Source organism: Sinocyclocheilus anshuiensis, unplaced genomic scaffold (assembly GCF_001515605.1).
Source record: "Sinocyclocheilus anshuiensis isolate Anshui unplaced genomic scaffold, SAMN03320099.WGS_v1.1 scaffold2538, whole genome shotgun sequence".
NCBI classification, from domain to species: Eukaryota; Metazoa; Chordata; class Actinopteri; order Cypriniformes; family Cyprinidae; genus Sinocyclocheilus; species Sinocyclocheilus anshuiensis.
In genome coordinates, this window is record NW_015552725.1 from 81,740 (window position 1) to 98,585 (window position 16,846).

Below are 16,846 nucleotides of genomic sequence, written 5' to 3' on the forward strand. Positions count from 1 at the left end.
TAATGCATCAAAAATTGCATTTGTTGTTGTTGCTATTTATAAGCCTGAGGGATGAAATGATAGGAAAATTCATACATTTTCCTTCATTTGTGACGCAACGCTTCCACACCATTGATAGAAATTTCTGCCAATCTATGTTTTCATGTTATACGGTAGGGGGTGCTATTGTGGATCTTCTAAAAGAGTACAGAATCTACATATTAAAACACAGGCGAAGAAGAAACAGAAAATAGCAAAAGAAGTATTGATATGAAATAAAGTGATCATCAAACATATATGACATGGAGACCTCTACATAGTCTACATATAGTCTTAACATTTGAAACTATAGCAAAGAAGATGGTCAAATGAAGAATAAAAAGGAAACAGATATAAAAAAACATATAATAATACAAATACAAAATAATACATACATTTGAATCAGATGAAGCTCACTTTCAGCTGTGGTGTGAAAGTAGCACTGATTTCTAAAAGATACACACAAACAGGGTTTGACATTTACATGGTTTTTCATATGTATGTGTAAGTGTGATGTTTTTATTACAGTGAATCGTCTTTCTCCAGAGTGAAATCTTTCCTTTTTCTAAACATCATTACACTGTGGAAATCAGCATTTCTTTCCAGAGTGAGTTTGCAAATGCTGTTTCAGTTCTGTGTGATATGTGAAACTGAGGACACTTGTAAGGCTTCTCTCCAGTGTGAAGTCTCATGTGAATCCTAAGGTTTCCTTATATGAATGTGAATTATGAATACTTGTGATTCTCAGTTTGCTCTTTTCGTTAAACTCTTTTCACAGTGAGGGCATGTGTGAGGCTTCTCTATGATGTGGATTTTTACATTATTCTTCAGGTCATTCCTGTCTGAGAAACTCATTAGGCACCTGTGACATCTAAATCATTTCTCTCCTGAGTGAAACCTCTTGTGACGATTAAAGCATTCTTTATATCTGAAACTCTTTCCACACTGATCACAAACAAAAGGATTCTCTCCATTGTGAATTGCCATGTGAGACATTAAATGTTCTTTTCCTGTGAAGCTCTTCTCACAGTTTGCAGGTGAAAGACTTCTCTCCAGTGTGAGTTCTCATGTGGACATTAAGCGTTTTATTCTGTGTAAATCTATTTCCACACTGAGGACAAATGAATGGCTTCTCTCCAGCATGGATTGTTAAGTGGACTTTAAGGCTCTCTTTTCGACTGAAACCTTTTCCACACCGTTGACAGGTGAAAGGCTTCTCTCCAGTATGAATTCTCATGTGGACTTTAAGGCTCTCTTTTCGAGTGAAACTCTTTCCACACTGTTGGCAGGTGAAAGGGCTCTCTCCAGTGTGAAATCTCAGGTGATTTTTAAGATTTGCTTTTAGTGCAAAGCTCCTCCCACACTGTTGGCAGGAGTAAGGCTTCTCTCCAGTGTGAACTCTCAAGTGGCTATTAAGGGTATGTTTCAGTGTAAATCTCATTCCACACTGAGAACATATGAACAGCTTTTCTCCAGTGTGGATTTTCAAGTGGACTTTAAAGCTCTCTTTTCGAGTGAAACTCTTTCCACAGTGTTGGCAGGTGAAAGGTCTCTCTCCAGTGTGAACTCTCATGTGACTTGTAAGACTTCCTTTAATTGAGAAGCTCCTCCCACACAGTTTGCAGGTGTGAGGTTTCTCTCCAGTATGAACTCTTAAGTGGGCATTAAGTTTATGTTTCTCTGTAAATCTCTTTCCACATTGAAAGCAAATGAATGGCTTCTCTCCAGCATGGACTTTTAAGTGGACTTTAAGGTTTTCTTTTCGACTGAAATGTTTTCCACAGTGTTGACAGGTGAAAGGCTTCTCTCCAGTATGAATTCTCATGTGGAATTTAAGGTTAGTCTTTTGATAGAAACTTTTTCTACACTGTTTACAGGTGAAAGGCTTCTCTCCAGTATGAATTCTCATGTGGGCTTTAAGGCTTGTCTTTCGACTGAAACTTTTTCCACACTGTTGGCAGGTGAACGGGCTCTCTCCAGTGTGAACTTTCTTCTGGACTTCAAGGTTCCTAGTTTCTGTTTCATGAGTCTGTGAGTAACTCAAAGATGTTTCCCCAGTCATGAAATCATGGCATTTCTCATACTGATTTTTCTCTTCCATTTCATTCAGTTCTTGACTCTCCTCTTTCAGTGGCATCAGGTCTAAGGTGAAAAGAAACAAAAAGTTAACACCAGTTTAATGGCACAAAGCAACAGACGTGAAAAAAGATGTAAAACATCAAATCCAACAACATGTATGCTAGTTCCTATATCCACTAAACAACTAAAAAAGATAGTTCCCTCAAAGCTAAAACCCAAGGTTATGAAACAGTTATTAGATACAAAACAATGCCGGACAATGAATGAAATAAACTAATTTTTAAGATTTTTGGCATTTTCACCTTTTTATTTGAGAGAGTTTAAAATTGACAGGAAGCTAAGTGGGACAGAAATAAGGGAATGGGATCGGAAAGGTCCACGAACCAAGACTCGAACTTGGGATGCCCAAAGTGCAACAGCACTGTATATCAGTGCATTGCCCATGAGGCTATCAGCGCCGACAGACAGCTGTGCTTGTTTAGTTAACATCCAGGACAACAGATTAGTGGCAGGAAACTAGAACAAAGGAAGACAAACAAACTAAACCTTTAAAAGAATGAAACTAACACTGACAGAACATATTACACCCCCCTCCAGGAAGGCACATCCAACTGAGAAGGGAGGGCAGGGGCTCTAGAGGTGGATGAGGGCTCGGCCAAGGACTGGAGACTAGTGACGATGGTGGGAGGAACCAAGTTGGTGATGATAGTGGGAGGAGCCAGAAGCAAGAGGAGCCAGGTGGTGACTCAGAGAGCAGCCAGAAAGTCCACGGGGGAGATGAAAGAGGAAGGAGCCATGGTGGAGACTTGGCTGATGACACCCGGTGGATGACTGACAGAGATGGAACCATCGGCAGATGGGACTAAGGTGCAGACAGAGCTGATGGAGCTGAACAACACTAGTTGCTTTGGCAAACAAGGCAGAGCCACCGCAACAAGCATCTGAGGTGGAGACAGAGTGCCAGAGGACTGAGGCAGAGCTGTTGTGACGGAGGAGCAAGAGAGAGCCAGAGGGAGGGTGGAGATACGAAGCTTAGCTGAAGGTTCATAACGCCATGACACAGGCAGGGTGATGTCTGACCAAGGTGGAGCCAGAGGAGCAGAGGGTCTCTGGTAGAGCAGAGGTAAAGAGGAGCCTAGACAGAGCCGACAAGTCGGGATGGAATGATGGGCACAAAAGCTGGAGGCAGAGTCATGGAATCATCTTGACTGGGTGAATCTAGAGACCGGAAGAGTCCAGACTTATCAACACAGCATTGTATTACAGGAAAAGACCAGGGGATGAAGGGAACCAGTGGCGGCAGGTTTGACGGAGATGCTGAATCTTGCAGTGGAGGTGGGAGACAGAGGCTGAGAGGGATTAGTGATGACACAAACTTGGTACAAGGTCAGGAAACTGGCTTAATGCTGGACAGAACCTGTGGTGTTGATGAAGATGACCCAGGAGTTAAAGCACTGGACAGGAGATTCAACAGAAGGTCCATATCCAATTCCTCAAAATAACCAGCAAAGTTAAGTAACAGCTCACCCTCAGTGGTGGAAGTGTGGGTGGGGTCTTCCTCTATTCCCTCAAACTCCACAAGAACTCCCATGGTGGCACAGGATGTTGCCGACTCACACACCTGGTCAGACTCACTGTGGGGCTTGGGCTTTGGGCCAGAGGTGGCTGCAGGCTCTGGCTCTGTTGCGGGCATTGGCTTTGGCTCATTGTCCATGGTGAGCATAAGCTCCCTCTCTGCTCTGGGGTCTGGCGTCACATCCATATAGCGGGGGGTACACTAGTTGGGCTCTGGACTTGGCTGCATGACAGGTGCGAGTTGGGGCTTCTTCTGCTTCACCCAAGATTAAAAAAAGCTCCATCTACCCACAATGCAAAGTTGGTGTATTCCTTCAGTGTCCAGCAGGTATTCCCATCTGACATTTCGCCATCTAGCCCACACCAGAAACCCTCAATGAGGGTGATGTCATCACACCTTGCTCGGTGGCATATGTTAACAAATTCCTCTATATTCCTTTATGTTATCCATGATATTTCTCAATATTGCAGTCATCTTGAAAAATAACAAGCACAACTTTTCTAGTCCCAGCAAAACTTCTCACTGGGGCAATATTAATTGAAGCAATGTCCATGTTTTCTTTTGAGATCCGGTATTCTGTAACATTTTAGCTCCAATGATGGTGACGAAGATTTAAAAGATCAAATTGTAATGTATTTATTAAACAAAGTAAAAAAAAAAAAAAAAGCACAAGGATACAAAACAGCATGGTAGACACAAACAATACCAGACAATGAATGAATCAATCTAAGGAACTTAAACAATGACAAACCAAATACAGACAGTTGTGCTCATTAAATGAATATCCATGACAATTGTTTAGTGTCAGGGAATTAGAAAAAAGAAAACAGGTAACTGAAGATAAACAAATGAATAGTCCATGAATATGAAGTAAACACTGACAGAACGTAACAGAAGTCGACAAATGTTCAGAAAAGTTTGAAGTGGGTTTATACTAGGGGTGCAACGGTTCTCGGTAAAAAAATCGAACCGTACGGTTCTCCACACATGGTTCGGCATGCACTAGGACCGCGGTTCAAATTAAATCTGACAGTGCATCTGTAATATGGTTTGTTAGAGTTCGGCTAATGCATGTTTCTGTTGATGGATACAAATTCTAGCTTCCCAATACATCACAACAGAAAAAAAATGAGAGAGAAAAAACAATACGTGGACAAACCAGTCACTCTTTAATCAATGCGAGTGCTTTGTTTAAACAAGCATCCTCATCGATACCCCTGTTGTGTCTCACAGAGTTCTGACATGTTTTACAGACTGTATTAACATTGTGGTGACCATTCACAGGAAAATGTGACAAACAAAAACCTAAAATATCATAAATGAATAAATGAACCCCAAAGGGCTACATATTCAATGATGTTCTATTAAAATTACAAGATCTAGGCTGTCAAAGGCAGCGCTCAAATCGAACAGCATTAAGGCAGCACTGGTTCAGCAACACTTGATAATAACAGGAGCAGGACTGGTCTCTCCTGCTTTAGCCCTAACGTTTGTGTAAATCTCTACAAGCTGTAGTAAACACACACTGGCCATTCCTGCTGTTCAGTGCTTTTCTGATGTTTAACATCTCCCTATCATGATTACACAAAAGTTATTTTAAAAACTGTTTGATTTTTTACATTTTATGATGTCTGAAAGGCACAGAAAATCAAGAATGACCCACATTGTGGGAGCTGCAGGAGTGAAACACACAGATTGCAGGAACAGACAACGGTGAGAAATTCAGCGCGAGCGGGATCCAGAAAACAGACTATAACCCACAGACTGACCCAGGAGAACTGCTTACTTACAGACAGACCTCAACCCTGCCATTCATCTGTAACAGACTAGAACAAGTTTTAAATATTGTCAGCTTCCATGTGCATCACAGGAAAATGTGACAAACAAAAACAGCATTAATTACATTTCCTTCTCAAAAGGAGGAAATGTTTTTCAGTCTCATTTCCTTTTAAAAGGTTGGATTTGGGGGCGTAAAGGTGTTTTATATGGAAGAATATTCAGTGCAGTTTTCAAAAGGAATTGTAAATTGTATTTTCAATTGTGTTTCCTATAGGTGGACGCATAAATTGTGACATAATCCAAATGCAATTGCAACTCTTGCATTACCGTTAGCATTTTCGCTTTCGCGAACGCAGTGACTGCCACATTTCAAATGGAAAAGCAAAGTCCATTTGCAACTGTATTTCCCATGTCTTACGAGTTATGAGCTAGAGGTCTGCATTCCCGCGGGACCTGACCAGATTTTTTTCTCCGCGTGATTAAATTCCCGAATAAAACACGGTAGCGGTCGGTAACTCTGGTGTAATTTGAACAGGAGCGGGCGGTCTAACAATATCCCGTTCCCGACGTCCATTTAGAACAGCATATCTGCGCTTTATTCATATTGACCACCGGTACAGACTGCACTCGGACTGTTATGCACGCATGCTTTCAGTCACACATTTATTTGCGGGTTCTGTGCGCAGCATGGCATAACGATGCTCAGAGCAGGCTGTACCGGTGGTAAATATACGGCCCTCAGACAGAACAGGCAAGTGTGGATGCGCTGTCCTTGAAGGACGTTCAACTCGGTTTTGTTTATATTTTGCAATTTTAAATGAAAGATGTCGTATTTATTTATTTTTCTCTGCGACACTTTTCCTACTGTGTTAACAGAAAAATGTCAAACGAATTTAGTATTCTGAAAAGACGAAAAAAAAAATAGCTAATAGGCTATTTTTGTACAACCTACTTTTTTTTTTTCTCTCTGCGACACTTTTTCCCTATTGTGTTGTCAATGTTAAACGAATTGTATCTTGACAAGACGAATAAAAATAAGAGATACAATTTTTGTACATTTTTATTTTCTCTGACACTTTTTTCCTACTGTGTTGCATAAAATATTAAATGAATTTCGTGTCTTAAGATAATTCATATTAATTCAAGTCAAAGTAAATAAATTCAAGACTCTTGACAAGACGAATAAAATGACATACAATTTTTGCAGACTACACTTTTATTTGTCAGCCTATCTCTCTCTATTTCAGTAGTGCAAATTTAAATGTGAGATTCTGGAATTGAGATCTAAATTTAGCGGGAACGGTCGGGTCGGGAAGAAAATTATTCTAAGCGGACAGCGGGTAAACAAAGAGTGAATATATAGCGGGAGGGAGCTGCTAGCAGCGGATATCGTTGCATTTGAGGTAAAAAAGACAGAATTAAAGAAAAGAAGCCAAGAAGGTTGTCTGTTAGTTCACACAGGCACGAACTGATTGGCAGCTGCCTTTAGCGGAGCCTTTACCGATTACCTCCATTGATCAAAGATTCGGCACGATCTTCTGAGAGTGACATCACCTCCCAATACAAACACGCCCCCTAGTATAGTCCCGCCCCTCACATTGATTGACAGCTTTCTCTGTAGACATGCAAAAGGAATTGCGATTTCATTTGAGATTTGGCAGGTTACATGCAGGAGGACTCAGAGAGAGAGTGAAGAAGCAAATGTGGTAATTAATATTGCTATTTAAATATGACCGGCTCATAACTCGTAAGACATGGGAAATACAGTTGCAAATGCTTTTTCATTTGAAATGTGGCAGTCACTGTGCGTTCGCGAAAGCGAAAATGCTAACTGTAATGCAAGATTTACAATTACATTTGGATTGTCATCATTTATGCGTCCACTTATAAAAAACACAATTGAAAATACAATTTGCAATTCCTTTTAAAAACTGCCCTGAATATTCTTCCATAGTTTTAATCAGTGCGTCTGGAAAGAAAGTGATGTTTACAAGACCCTGAATTAATAAAGTGATTTTTGAGGTTGAAAAATAAAAATCAATTATAGACAACAAATCTCACTCACATTCAGTTAGCTTTTTACAAGTGTACTTGTAGATACTGTTGCAAAACTAAATGATATAAATTAATGATTTTCATTGTTTTTAATTCTGAAGTACATACTGGGTTTAATGTTACAAAAAATACTTGTTTTGTTTTGGCTATTTACAGTTTATCATCATTTGATAAGTGACAAAATAACGAGACAAATAACAGAGATTAAGAGATTGATGACACAGAACGACTGAAGAAACTAACCTGTTTGTTCCTCAGCATCTTCTTGTTTGAAAGCTTCTTCAATCTTCACGTCTTCACTCTCCTCTTTAATAAACTCCATCTTTATAACTGTGTGTCTCGTGGATCAGAAAGAAAAATAAACCCAAACTATATCTCTGGGTGCATCTCAATCAGCTCCCTAGTTCAATAGTCAGCGCACTAGTTCAGTAGTCAGCGCACTAGTTCAGCAGTCAGCGCACTAGTCAGCTCACTAGTTCAGTAGTCAGCGCACTAGTTCAGTAGTCTAGTTCAATAGTCAACGCACTAGTTCAGTAGTCAGTGCACTAGTTCAGTAGTCAGCGCACTAGTTCAGTAGTCAGCGCACTAGTTCAGTAGTCAGCGCACTAGTTCAGCAGTCAGCGCACTAGTTCAGTAGTCAGCGCACTAGTTCAGTAGTCAGCTCACTAGTAAGGGAGTTAGAGTCAGAGTTAATGACCTGATTAGACAAAAGCACTCAAAACTAGCACTGCAAATTAATAAAAGAATGCAAATTATTTAGAATCTTAACAACTTGAAATCAAGGCTTTTTTTGTTTAAAGCTGTATTTGTGTATCATGACTCGCCAGCGAGCAAACAGCGTTTTTAAATGAGATGCACGTTTTCTGTTACTCATGTTTACTCACAAAAACTGTTCATTATTGTTGTTAGAAACATTACATTCATTAAGCATTTAAACATTTCACAGTTCTCTATATAATTGTCAGAGCGAGTTATTTTGATTTAAACACTTTAAACGATTAAAAACAAACCTTTCTTCAGCAGAATCTCAGCTACAGGAGTGTGGCGCAGACTTATGACGTCACGTCGCCACACCAAAATAAAAGTCCCGCTCACACACTAAAAATAATAATACAAATTCACATTCAGAAAAAAACAAAACATTCAAATGGTCAGATAATGGATTGATTTAAAGGATAAATCACAGATTTCCAAAGCTATCAATACCACTGATATTTTTTTTCAAAAGCTTCTGGCTTATATCTAAATGTAAGCAAGTGTGAAGTGATCGCAATTATAACAACTGCTGAGCATTTGTTAAACTCTAAGTCATGAATAAAGTCAAGTATATTCATCTTTATATTACAAAGGATTTGAAAGAACTGTTGAATATTTCAAAGTCATTAAGAATCTGCTGTTATCAGTGGTGGAAAGAGTACTGAAAAAATATACTCAAGTAAAAGTACCATTACCTTCCAAAAAATGTAGTGAGAGTAGAGTAAAAATACTAGTCCAAAAAACTACTTGAGTAAGAGTAAAAGAGTAGCCTATTTAAAAGTACTCATGAGTATTGAGTAGTGAGTACTGAGCTGTGGATTCTACCCCCTCATAATAAACACTGTACACAGCAATTGATACATTTTAGAAATGTTGTACATTCTGTAATTCACATTATCTTGTTTGCCATAAAGAATGAAGAACTGCACTTGCTAAATGAAGGCGGATTGTATAAAATGGTTTTAAAAAAAAAAAAAGTTTATTAACGAGCTGCAGTTTTATTACATCACGCGCTGCACAGATGCAGTATATTAACGCTAATAATTTAGTTTGTGGTAGCAGTGAGATCTACTCTTTAATTTATTAACTAAAACTGAATCTGTATCATGATGTATATAACCATCTTATTTAATCTCAATTTCTGCACAGAATATAAGGGCAATAAATAAAATTAGATTTCCTCTTTGCTGAAATTATAATTTCATTATAATTGCATTATTGCATATTTCATTATAGTATAATTGCATAATATTAAATGGTTGTCACTAAAGAATTACACTGATGGGTTTAAAACAATTGATTTTGTCAGAATCAAAAAACTTACATAAAAATGGTTAGAATGGAATGGTTAACTCTACAGTTATATCCAACACATAAGTACAGAAATACTTGTTATGATATTAGTAAAGGTTTAAGAAGAAAACAGCTTCAGTAATCAACTGTGGAGCTGCAGTCATGAAGTCTGACTAAAGCAGTGAAACGCTGTCGTTTGATCTAGATTTCAGTCCTTACAGGTGAAGACAAAGCACTCAAACAACTAAAAGTCCATATGGTGGTGACAATAATACCACCGCTATAGATTCTGTATGTAATTGATTTTATTCTACGTTGAGGACTGTTACGTCCCCTAGTGGTGTGGCGGTCTGGGGAAATAGGGGAACGCACATAAAGGCCACTCAGACAAACACCCCTACTATTTACACATAAATGAGGAACGCAGGGAATGACCGAAGCCAACAAGACTGGAAGTTTCACAAATAAAAGTGGTTCGCTTTATTAACAGGTTAGAAGAATTTACAACCCAGCATGTAAAGCTAAGTGCAAATCGTACATTAACCCATGAGCCTATTTACAACTATACATAAGAAACTATACTTAATCAAAACAACAAAGGAAAAACCAACCACAGAGAGAAAGAGAATGAGCGGTGCTAAATTAAAGAAAATAACAAAACATAAGGTGCTAATTTAATACACTTCTCTCTCTGTCCTTCACTTCACTATTCAAACAGTAACGGTCATCTGACAGACGGATGGGTGCTAAGCCAAAGCCATCGTTTTGTCAATGTAATGTTAAATTGCACTTTAGGTTCATATTGTTCTGTTAATAAGCTTTAAAATTCATCATTTTACATATCCCTGTTGGTTATTGTGCGCATGAGGTGGTTCAAGTTACAGTCTGAGGTAAATTTGTTGATCATTTTAAACACGTACCTTTAGAAATAATATATTTAATATTTTCAAAACTTTATCTGGTAAGAAGTGTTTGTTCTTGTAGTAAAATAGACTTTGTTGTGGATTCCAGACGCTCACACGAGCCTGTGAAATTTGGCGCTTATAAATTAAAAATAATTGTAAAAAACTGAAACTATTCACTAAACACTAAATATCAGTCTGGCAGAAGCCGAAATGAGCATTGTGAAGCTATATTTATATTTATAATAATCAGTTGTGTTTCAGGGCAGTTCATGAAGACAGAGATGTTGTGACTACCCGGACAGAAGTCAGTTCCACACCAGGCTCTCTGCTGTATACCGATGCCCTTTGTGTGCTCTTTCATTATTGTGCATGCAGATATTATTCAGGTACGTGAACACTTGACTACTGCATGAATAAATAATGTACCATCTTTGAATGAGTTTTAATTGGTTAATTTGTTAATTGCAGTTGAAATAAAAATAAAAATTTATTAGAATTTTTCCCCCCCAATTCAGCTCCAACAGGTGACCCAACTAATCTAAATTGTTTGTTATTTGGTAATTGTTATCCACTGTATGATAAGTGAAGGTTCTTTTGCTTTCTTGATTTTTTTTATACAAACACACTATGTCTGGGAGTTTTTTTAATTGAATGCAGCCTAAGAGTGTTCATTTTGTCTAGAAGCAGTATAATTGATGTCTAAATGAGACTGCGGTTGACCCTATAAGATGCTGAAAATATGTCCACTTTCAGAGGAGGTCATAAAAAGACATAAAAAGACTTTCTTTCTGGCTCCTCGGGGACATAGATTTTGAAAAGATGTCTTTTGGACGTACTTTTGCTCATTGGGGTATTTTGTGATAAAGACCAACTGGATGCACATTATGTCACACTGACCGAATATTTACAAAATATACGAGGGTGGGATGGGATCGGGACATGTGAGTTAGCTAGTTAGCCAGTTTGTGTTAATGGCTTATATCATTTCGGGCATACGCTAAGAGCATGCTTAAGCAGAAGTGTCAGCGCGGGACTATTTCATGGACATTTTGCAATCTTCTTTCGTGTGGTCAAACTTACTTAAGTTACTTTGACAGTCTTGCAATCTGTAAAAAAAAAAAAAAGGTGTTGTAATTGTAATGTTTGAAGTGTCTGTTAAATGAGTCCCAAAAAGGCCACGTCATTCTGAAGGTGTTCACTAACAATAACAATGTCAATAACACCCGATGTACTTGTTACATCATGAGAAGAATGGCTTCTATGGTAATATTAGTCCGTTTCGTTCTTATTCCGAGGCCACCAGATCCAGTCTGTATCCAGATCAGATGGTGGATCAGCACCTACAGACGACCTCTATGAGCCCCAGAGACAGATCCCCAGTGAAGACCCCACCAACTATACGGCCATCGGCACAAAACCTCAGCAAAGAACACGATGAACCACACCATGCTGGTTTTGACTGAGCCTGGTTTCTCCCAAGGTTTTTTTCTCAATTTCTGTTGCCTTTGGCTTGCTTATTGGGGGACACTTAATTTTTTGGGAATATTAATGACTTAATTGCAAAAACACTATTTGAAGAGAACTGAACTGAGCTGGATGATGATTACATCAATGAATCAACGATGAAATGACTTTAACTGAAATATTGACTGTTTACTTTTGTCCTCTTTTTAGAGCTGCTTTACAACAGAACTGAATTTTGTTTGCATTATCGACATTATTTTCCTGTTTAACAATGGAACGCAGCTTTGACACAATCTGTATTGTGCTATATATAAATAAGGGTGAGTTGACTTGATTTGACAATTCTTCATAGAAAAGTTTTTGTGCAGTCTGTTTTGAACAGTTTTGTATTTTTGATAATTTTGTTAGTGGCCTTCAATTTTCAATTGGAAAGAAATCAATAAAATAAAATGACATCAAATCAGTCCCAAGTGAATTGTAATTACACATACATTAAGTTGTGGTAATTTCAAGGCAATGGGTTTCCTAAATTATTTTAAAGTGAAGTCAACTGATCGCTTTTTGCAGTGCATGGTGGAGGCAGATGGTGTGAGGCAGCGGCTCCCAATCCCAGACATTGACGAGGTCAAAACGAGTGTACATGTTCCATTCAAAGGGCAATAAAGTGTGTGAGACGTGAATTTAAATAGTATTAATTTACAGAGGTATATTAGGGTTGAGAGATGCCAGCTCCTCCGAAAACAGCCTCCTAATGTTTAGTCCTTTTTCCAGGAGGGGTCCACGGTTAACTGCAGTACAAACGAGTTGTAGCTAGAGACATCCACAAGGTTATAGAAGAGCCCAGAAGAATCACTGGCCATCAGCATGTTCTTCTCCTACAGCTGTAGGTATTATGGAAGGCCGTTTCTGCCACTGAATACAAATTAAAAGGTAATTGCGACCTTTTATCTCATAATTCTGACTTTTTTCTCAAAATTGTGTGATATAAACTCACAATTGTGAATTATAAAGTCAGAATTGCGAGATATAAAATCACAATTCTGAGAAAAAAAGTCAGAATTGCGAGCTAAAAAGTCGCAATTACCTTTTTACATTTGTTTACTCAGTGGCGGAAACGGGCTTCCATTGGGTGCAGACAACCTGCAAAAGAAAAATAAAATGAAATATTCTTCTGTTCATAATTCACAAGAATATAAAATTTTGGATATAAATTCAATAAATACTGAATGATGGAAGCACTATGCAGTAAGAATAAATGTGTGTGTGATTGTCCAGCTTGTCGACGGCTCCTTTGCAGCGGTTGTAGTCTGTGATGATGATCACTGGCTTCTTTTTCTCTGTCACTCGGAGCTGAGGAGCAGCACATTCTTCCCACGTTTTGGTATATAAGACACCGCTGTGCACTGCTTAATTTGTAAATGAACAATTGCCGGATCCAAAACAGCCATTAAAAGCCACCGTGACCGATAACATTCAATGACGTCACTAAACGGTGAAGCCACACCTATAAGAGCATGGTTCACAAGTCTCTGCACGGACCTAACTACAGCCTGAGGCACAGGTTTTCAAACCCTGGGTCAAAAATGGGTCGCCAGCATGATTTAAGGAAAATGTAAATGTAAGATACATTAAAAAATAACAACATTTGACAGAACATGCACCCTCTTTGTTTGCATTATTTTACAAAAACACAAATGTTCTGTTTTTATTGTGAGTGTGCAAAAATAAAAGTAAACACTTTGCGGTTTCGAAATATGTCTTACTCTTATCTATATGATCAAAAATGACCAAAAATTGAATATTTTATGTTTCACCTGTTTGATCGCGCCGGCACCACACACACACACACCACATTTTAGCACTTCAAACTTTATCAAAATAAAATACTGTCACATAAAAGGTTACGCTGGTCAATTTAAAGAGTCCGTAGTATAACTGGTCCAACTCTGCTGTTATGCCAAGCACATTTTTGCACATGTGAAGAGGATGATTTTTTCTGTCGATATATGAAAGCACGTGAAGTACAAAGCCTAGGCTACATTATAAATAATTGTTTAACATTCAAATAAATTGCAAATATGGAAACATTTGGATTTGTGCCGAATGAGAGAGATACGTGAGCCCAACACCTGGTGCTTTTCATTCTTGATCTGTTCTGCATACCGTTACATTTGTTTTGGAGTGAGGGGAACTAACGTATAGCTAAGTTTATAGTGTTTATAATCTTTATACATTATAATATTTCACTTTATTTGGTATTATTACACACTCTCTGCAAACGTTCCGCTGCTCACAAAAAAAAAAACAAAAAAAAAAAATTGTTTTTGTGAGCAGCGGAACTTTTGCAGAGAGTGGGTTAAGCAGTAAGCACCAAGAGCAATTTTTAATTTAAGAAAACTGATTGGTCAAAAATATGTTGTAATTAATGACATAATTTTCATTTTTGGGTGAACTAACCCTTTAACTAATATTAAATGATTCGCTTTTTGGAAATTTCCATTTTACATCACTCTTTTTCAAGGTTAAACTTACACTTTGCGCTGGCATTCACACCCTGCTTCTGTGAACAGAAAACATCGGCTACTTTGATTTGATTGGCTATCTGAATTATTTTGACATTGACGAGTGTTGTTAGCCACACACATCTGTACAGTTGTGGCCAAAAGTTTTGGCAGTGACATAAATTTTGTGTTTTGCAAAGTTTGCTGCTTCAGTATTTGTAGATTATTTTTCCACATGTTTCTATGGTATACTGAAAAACAATGATAAGCATATAATAAGTTTTAAAGGCTTTTATTGGCAAAAAAATATGAGCCAATATTTACAGTGTTGACCCTTGTTCTTCATAACCTCTGCAGTTCGCTCTGGCATGCTGGATATTAGCTTCTGGGCCAAATCCTGACTGATGGCGATCCATTCTTGCCTTATTAGTTCTCGGAGTTGATCACAATTTGTGGGCTTCTGTTTGTCCACTCGCCTTTTGAGGACTGACCACAGGTTCTCTATGGGATTGAGATCCGGGGAGTTGCCTGGCCACGGATCCTAAATTTCAATGTAATGATCTTCGAGCCACTTCTTTATAACTCTTGCTTTGTGCTCCATCACACTGGAAAATGCACGGATCATCACCAAATTGCTCATGGATCGTTGGAAGAAGTCGCTCTTGCAGGAAGTTTTGATACCATTCTTTATTCATGGCAGTCTTTTTGGGTAGAATTATGAGAGAGCTCACTCCCTTGGTTAAAAAGCAACCCCACACATGAATGGTCTCAGGATGCTTCACTGTTGGCATGGTAGCGTTCACCTTTTCTTCTCCGAACAATCAATTTTCCAGATGTCCCAAACAGTCGGAAGGGAGTTTCATCAGAGCAAATAACTTTACACCAGTCTTCTGCTGTCCAATCCTTGTACTTCTCACATAATTTCAGTCTGTCCTTGACATTTTTCTTGGAGACAAGTGGCTTCTTTGCTGCCCTCCTTGACACCAGGCCATAGCTGACTCCTCAAGAGGAGACGGTCCTGTTCTGTAGCTGACTCCTCAGGAGGAGACGGTCCTGTTCTGTAGCTGACTCCTCAGGAGGAGACGGTCCTGGCGTTAGTCTGCTCTTACAATCTAATTAGCATGATAGTGATTTCACCTGACTAATACTCATTCACACTTTCACATGTGCTGCTGATATTGACTCCTCAGGAGGAGACGGTCCTGTTCCGTAGCTGACTCCTCAGGAGGAGACGGTCCTGTTCCGTAGCTGACTCCTCAGGAGGAGACGGTCCTGTTCCCTAGCTGACTCCTCAGGAGCCGACGTTCCTGTTCTGTAGCTGACTCCTCAGGAGCCGACGGTCCTGTTCTGTAGCTGACACCTCTGGAGGAGACGGTCCTGTTCTGTAGCTGTTCTGTAGCTGACTCCTCAGGAGGAGACGGTCCTGTTCTGTAGCGAACCTGACTAGTACTCATTTACACTTTAACATGTGCTGCTGATATGATTATTCAATTAATGTTAGCTGGTCATTTTAGGTCAGGATCAAAAAACAGTGAAATTTGTTTTTGTGAAAAGTTCATTTTTTGGCCAATTAAGCTTTTACCAATTATTTAAAATCCATCTGATCACTCTACACAATAATCTAGAAACAATGTGAATGAACAGCACAACAGCTTAAGCTGCAAACTTTGCAAAACACAAAATTTATGTCACTACCAAAACTTTTGGCCATAACTGTAGACTAGCGCAGGTTAATTCTCACACTTTAATAGTATTTATAACTCCTAGCAGGCTGTATGACTATGAAAAATGATGAAGTCAAGTCACCTTTATTTATATAGCGCTTTTAATAATACTGTAGCAAATTAGCTCAATAGGGCTATAATATAGTATATAAATAAAAAATTATTTATATATAGTATATAAATAATTAAAATTAATTATGATTAATTACAATTATTTATATGAGCTGCCAGTAGTAACTGTAGCAGAATTAAATTGCCATCAACCCGGTAGCCAAGAATCTGTAAAAAAAAAACAACAACTAATAATTACTTAAGCAAAATGAACACTATTTATAGGCAACATTTCGCGCTGGAACGCTTGTTTTTCAGCGGGAATGCAATTCATTTGCTCAAAACAACACGGATTTGACCAATTACATTAAACCTTTTATTCACGGTGTCCACTACAGTAGACAGATATGTAACTCCCTCAAAATAAAATATATTGAAAAAAGTTATTTGCATGATTTTTCGCTGGTTTAAAAAATAAATATAAAAAAATCTTACTTTGTGATTTAATCATTCATGCATGAAAGGGTTAAGGCTACACTTTAACCAGGACTGTTTTCAATGTAGGCTGCACACAAATTAATGGTACAAATTATTGTTAATTAAATACAATAAATATATATTCAAAAAAATTTTTACATACATTTT

The 16,846-nt window shown here is 38.3% G+C and overlaps 1 protein-coding gene across 1 annotated transcript; it reads right to left on the bottom strand.

Annotated features, from left to right (window-relative positions):
- Window positions 1-452: 452 nt before the first annotated feature.
- On the bottom strand, window positions 453-7,829 carry LOC107667816 (gastrula zinc finger protein XlCGF57.1-like). Its single transcript, XM_016459529.1, has 2 exons — window positions 7,751-7,829; window positions 453-2,160 (listed from the first exon to the last, which is right to left on the bottom strand). The coding sequence occupies exons 1-2, from the start codon at window positions 7,827-7,829 to the stop codon at window positions 1,043-1,045; spliced, it is 1,197 nt and encodes a 398-aa protein (XP_016315015.1). The 3' UTR covers window positions 453-1,042.
- Between the last annotated feature and the right edge of the window lie 9,017 nt (window positions 7,830-16,846).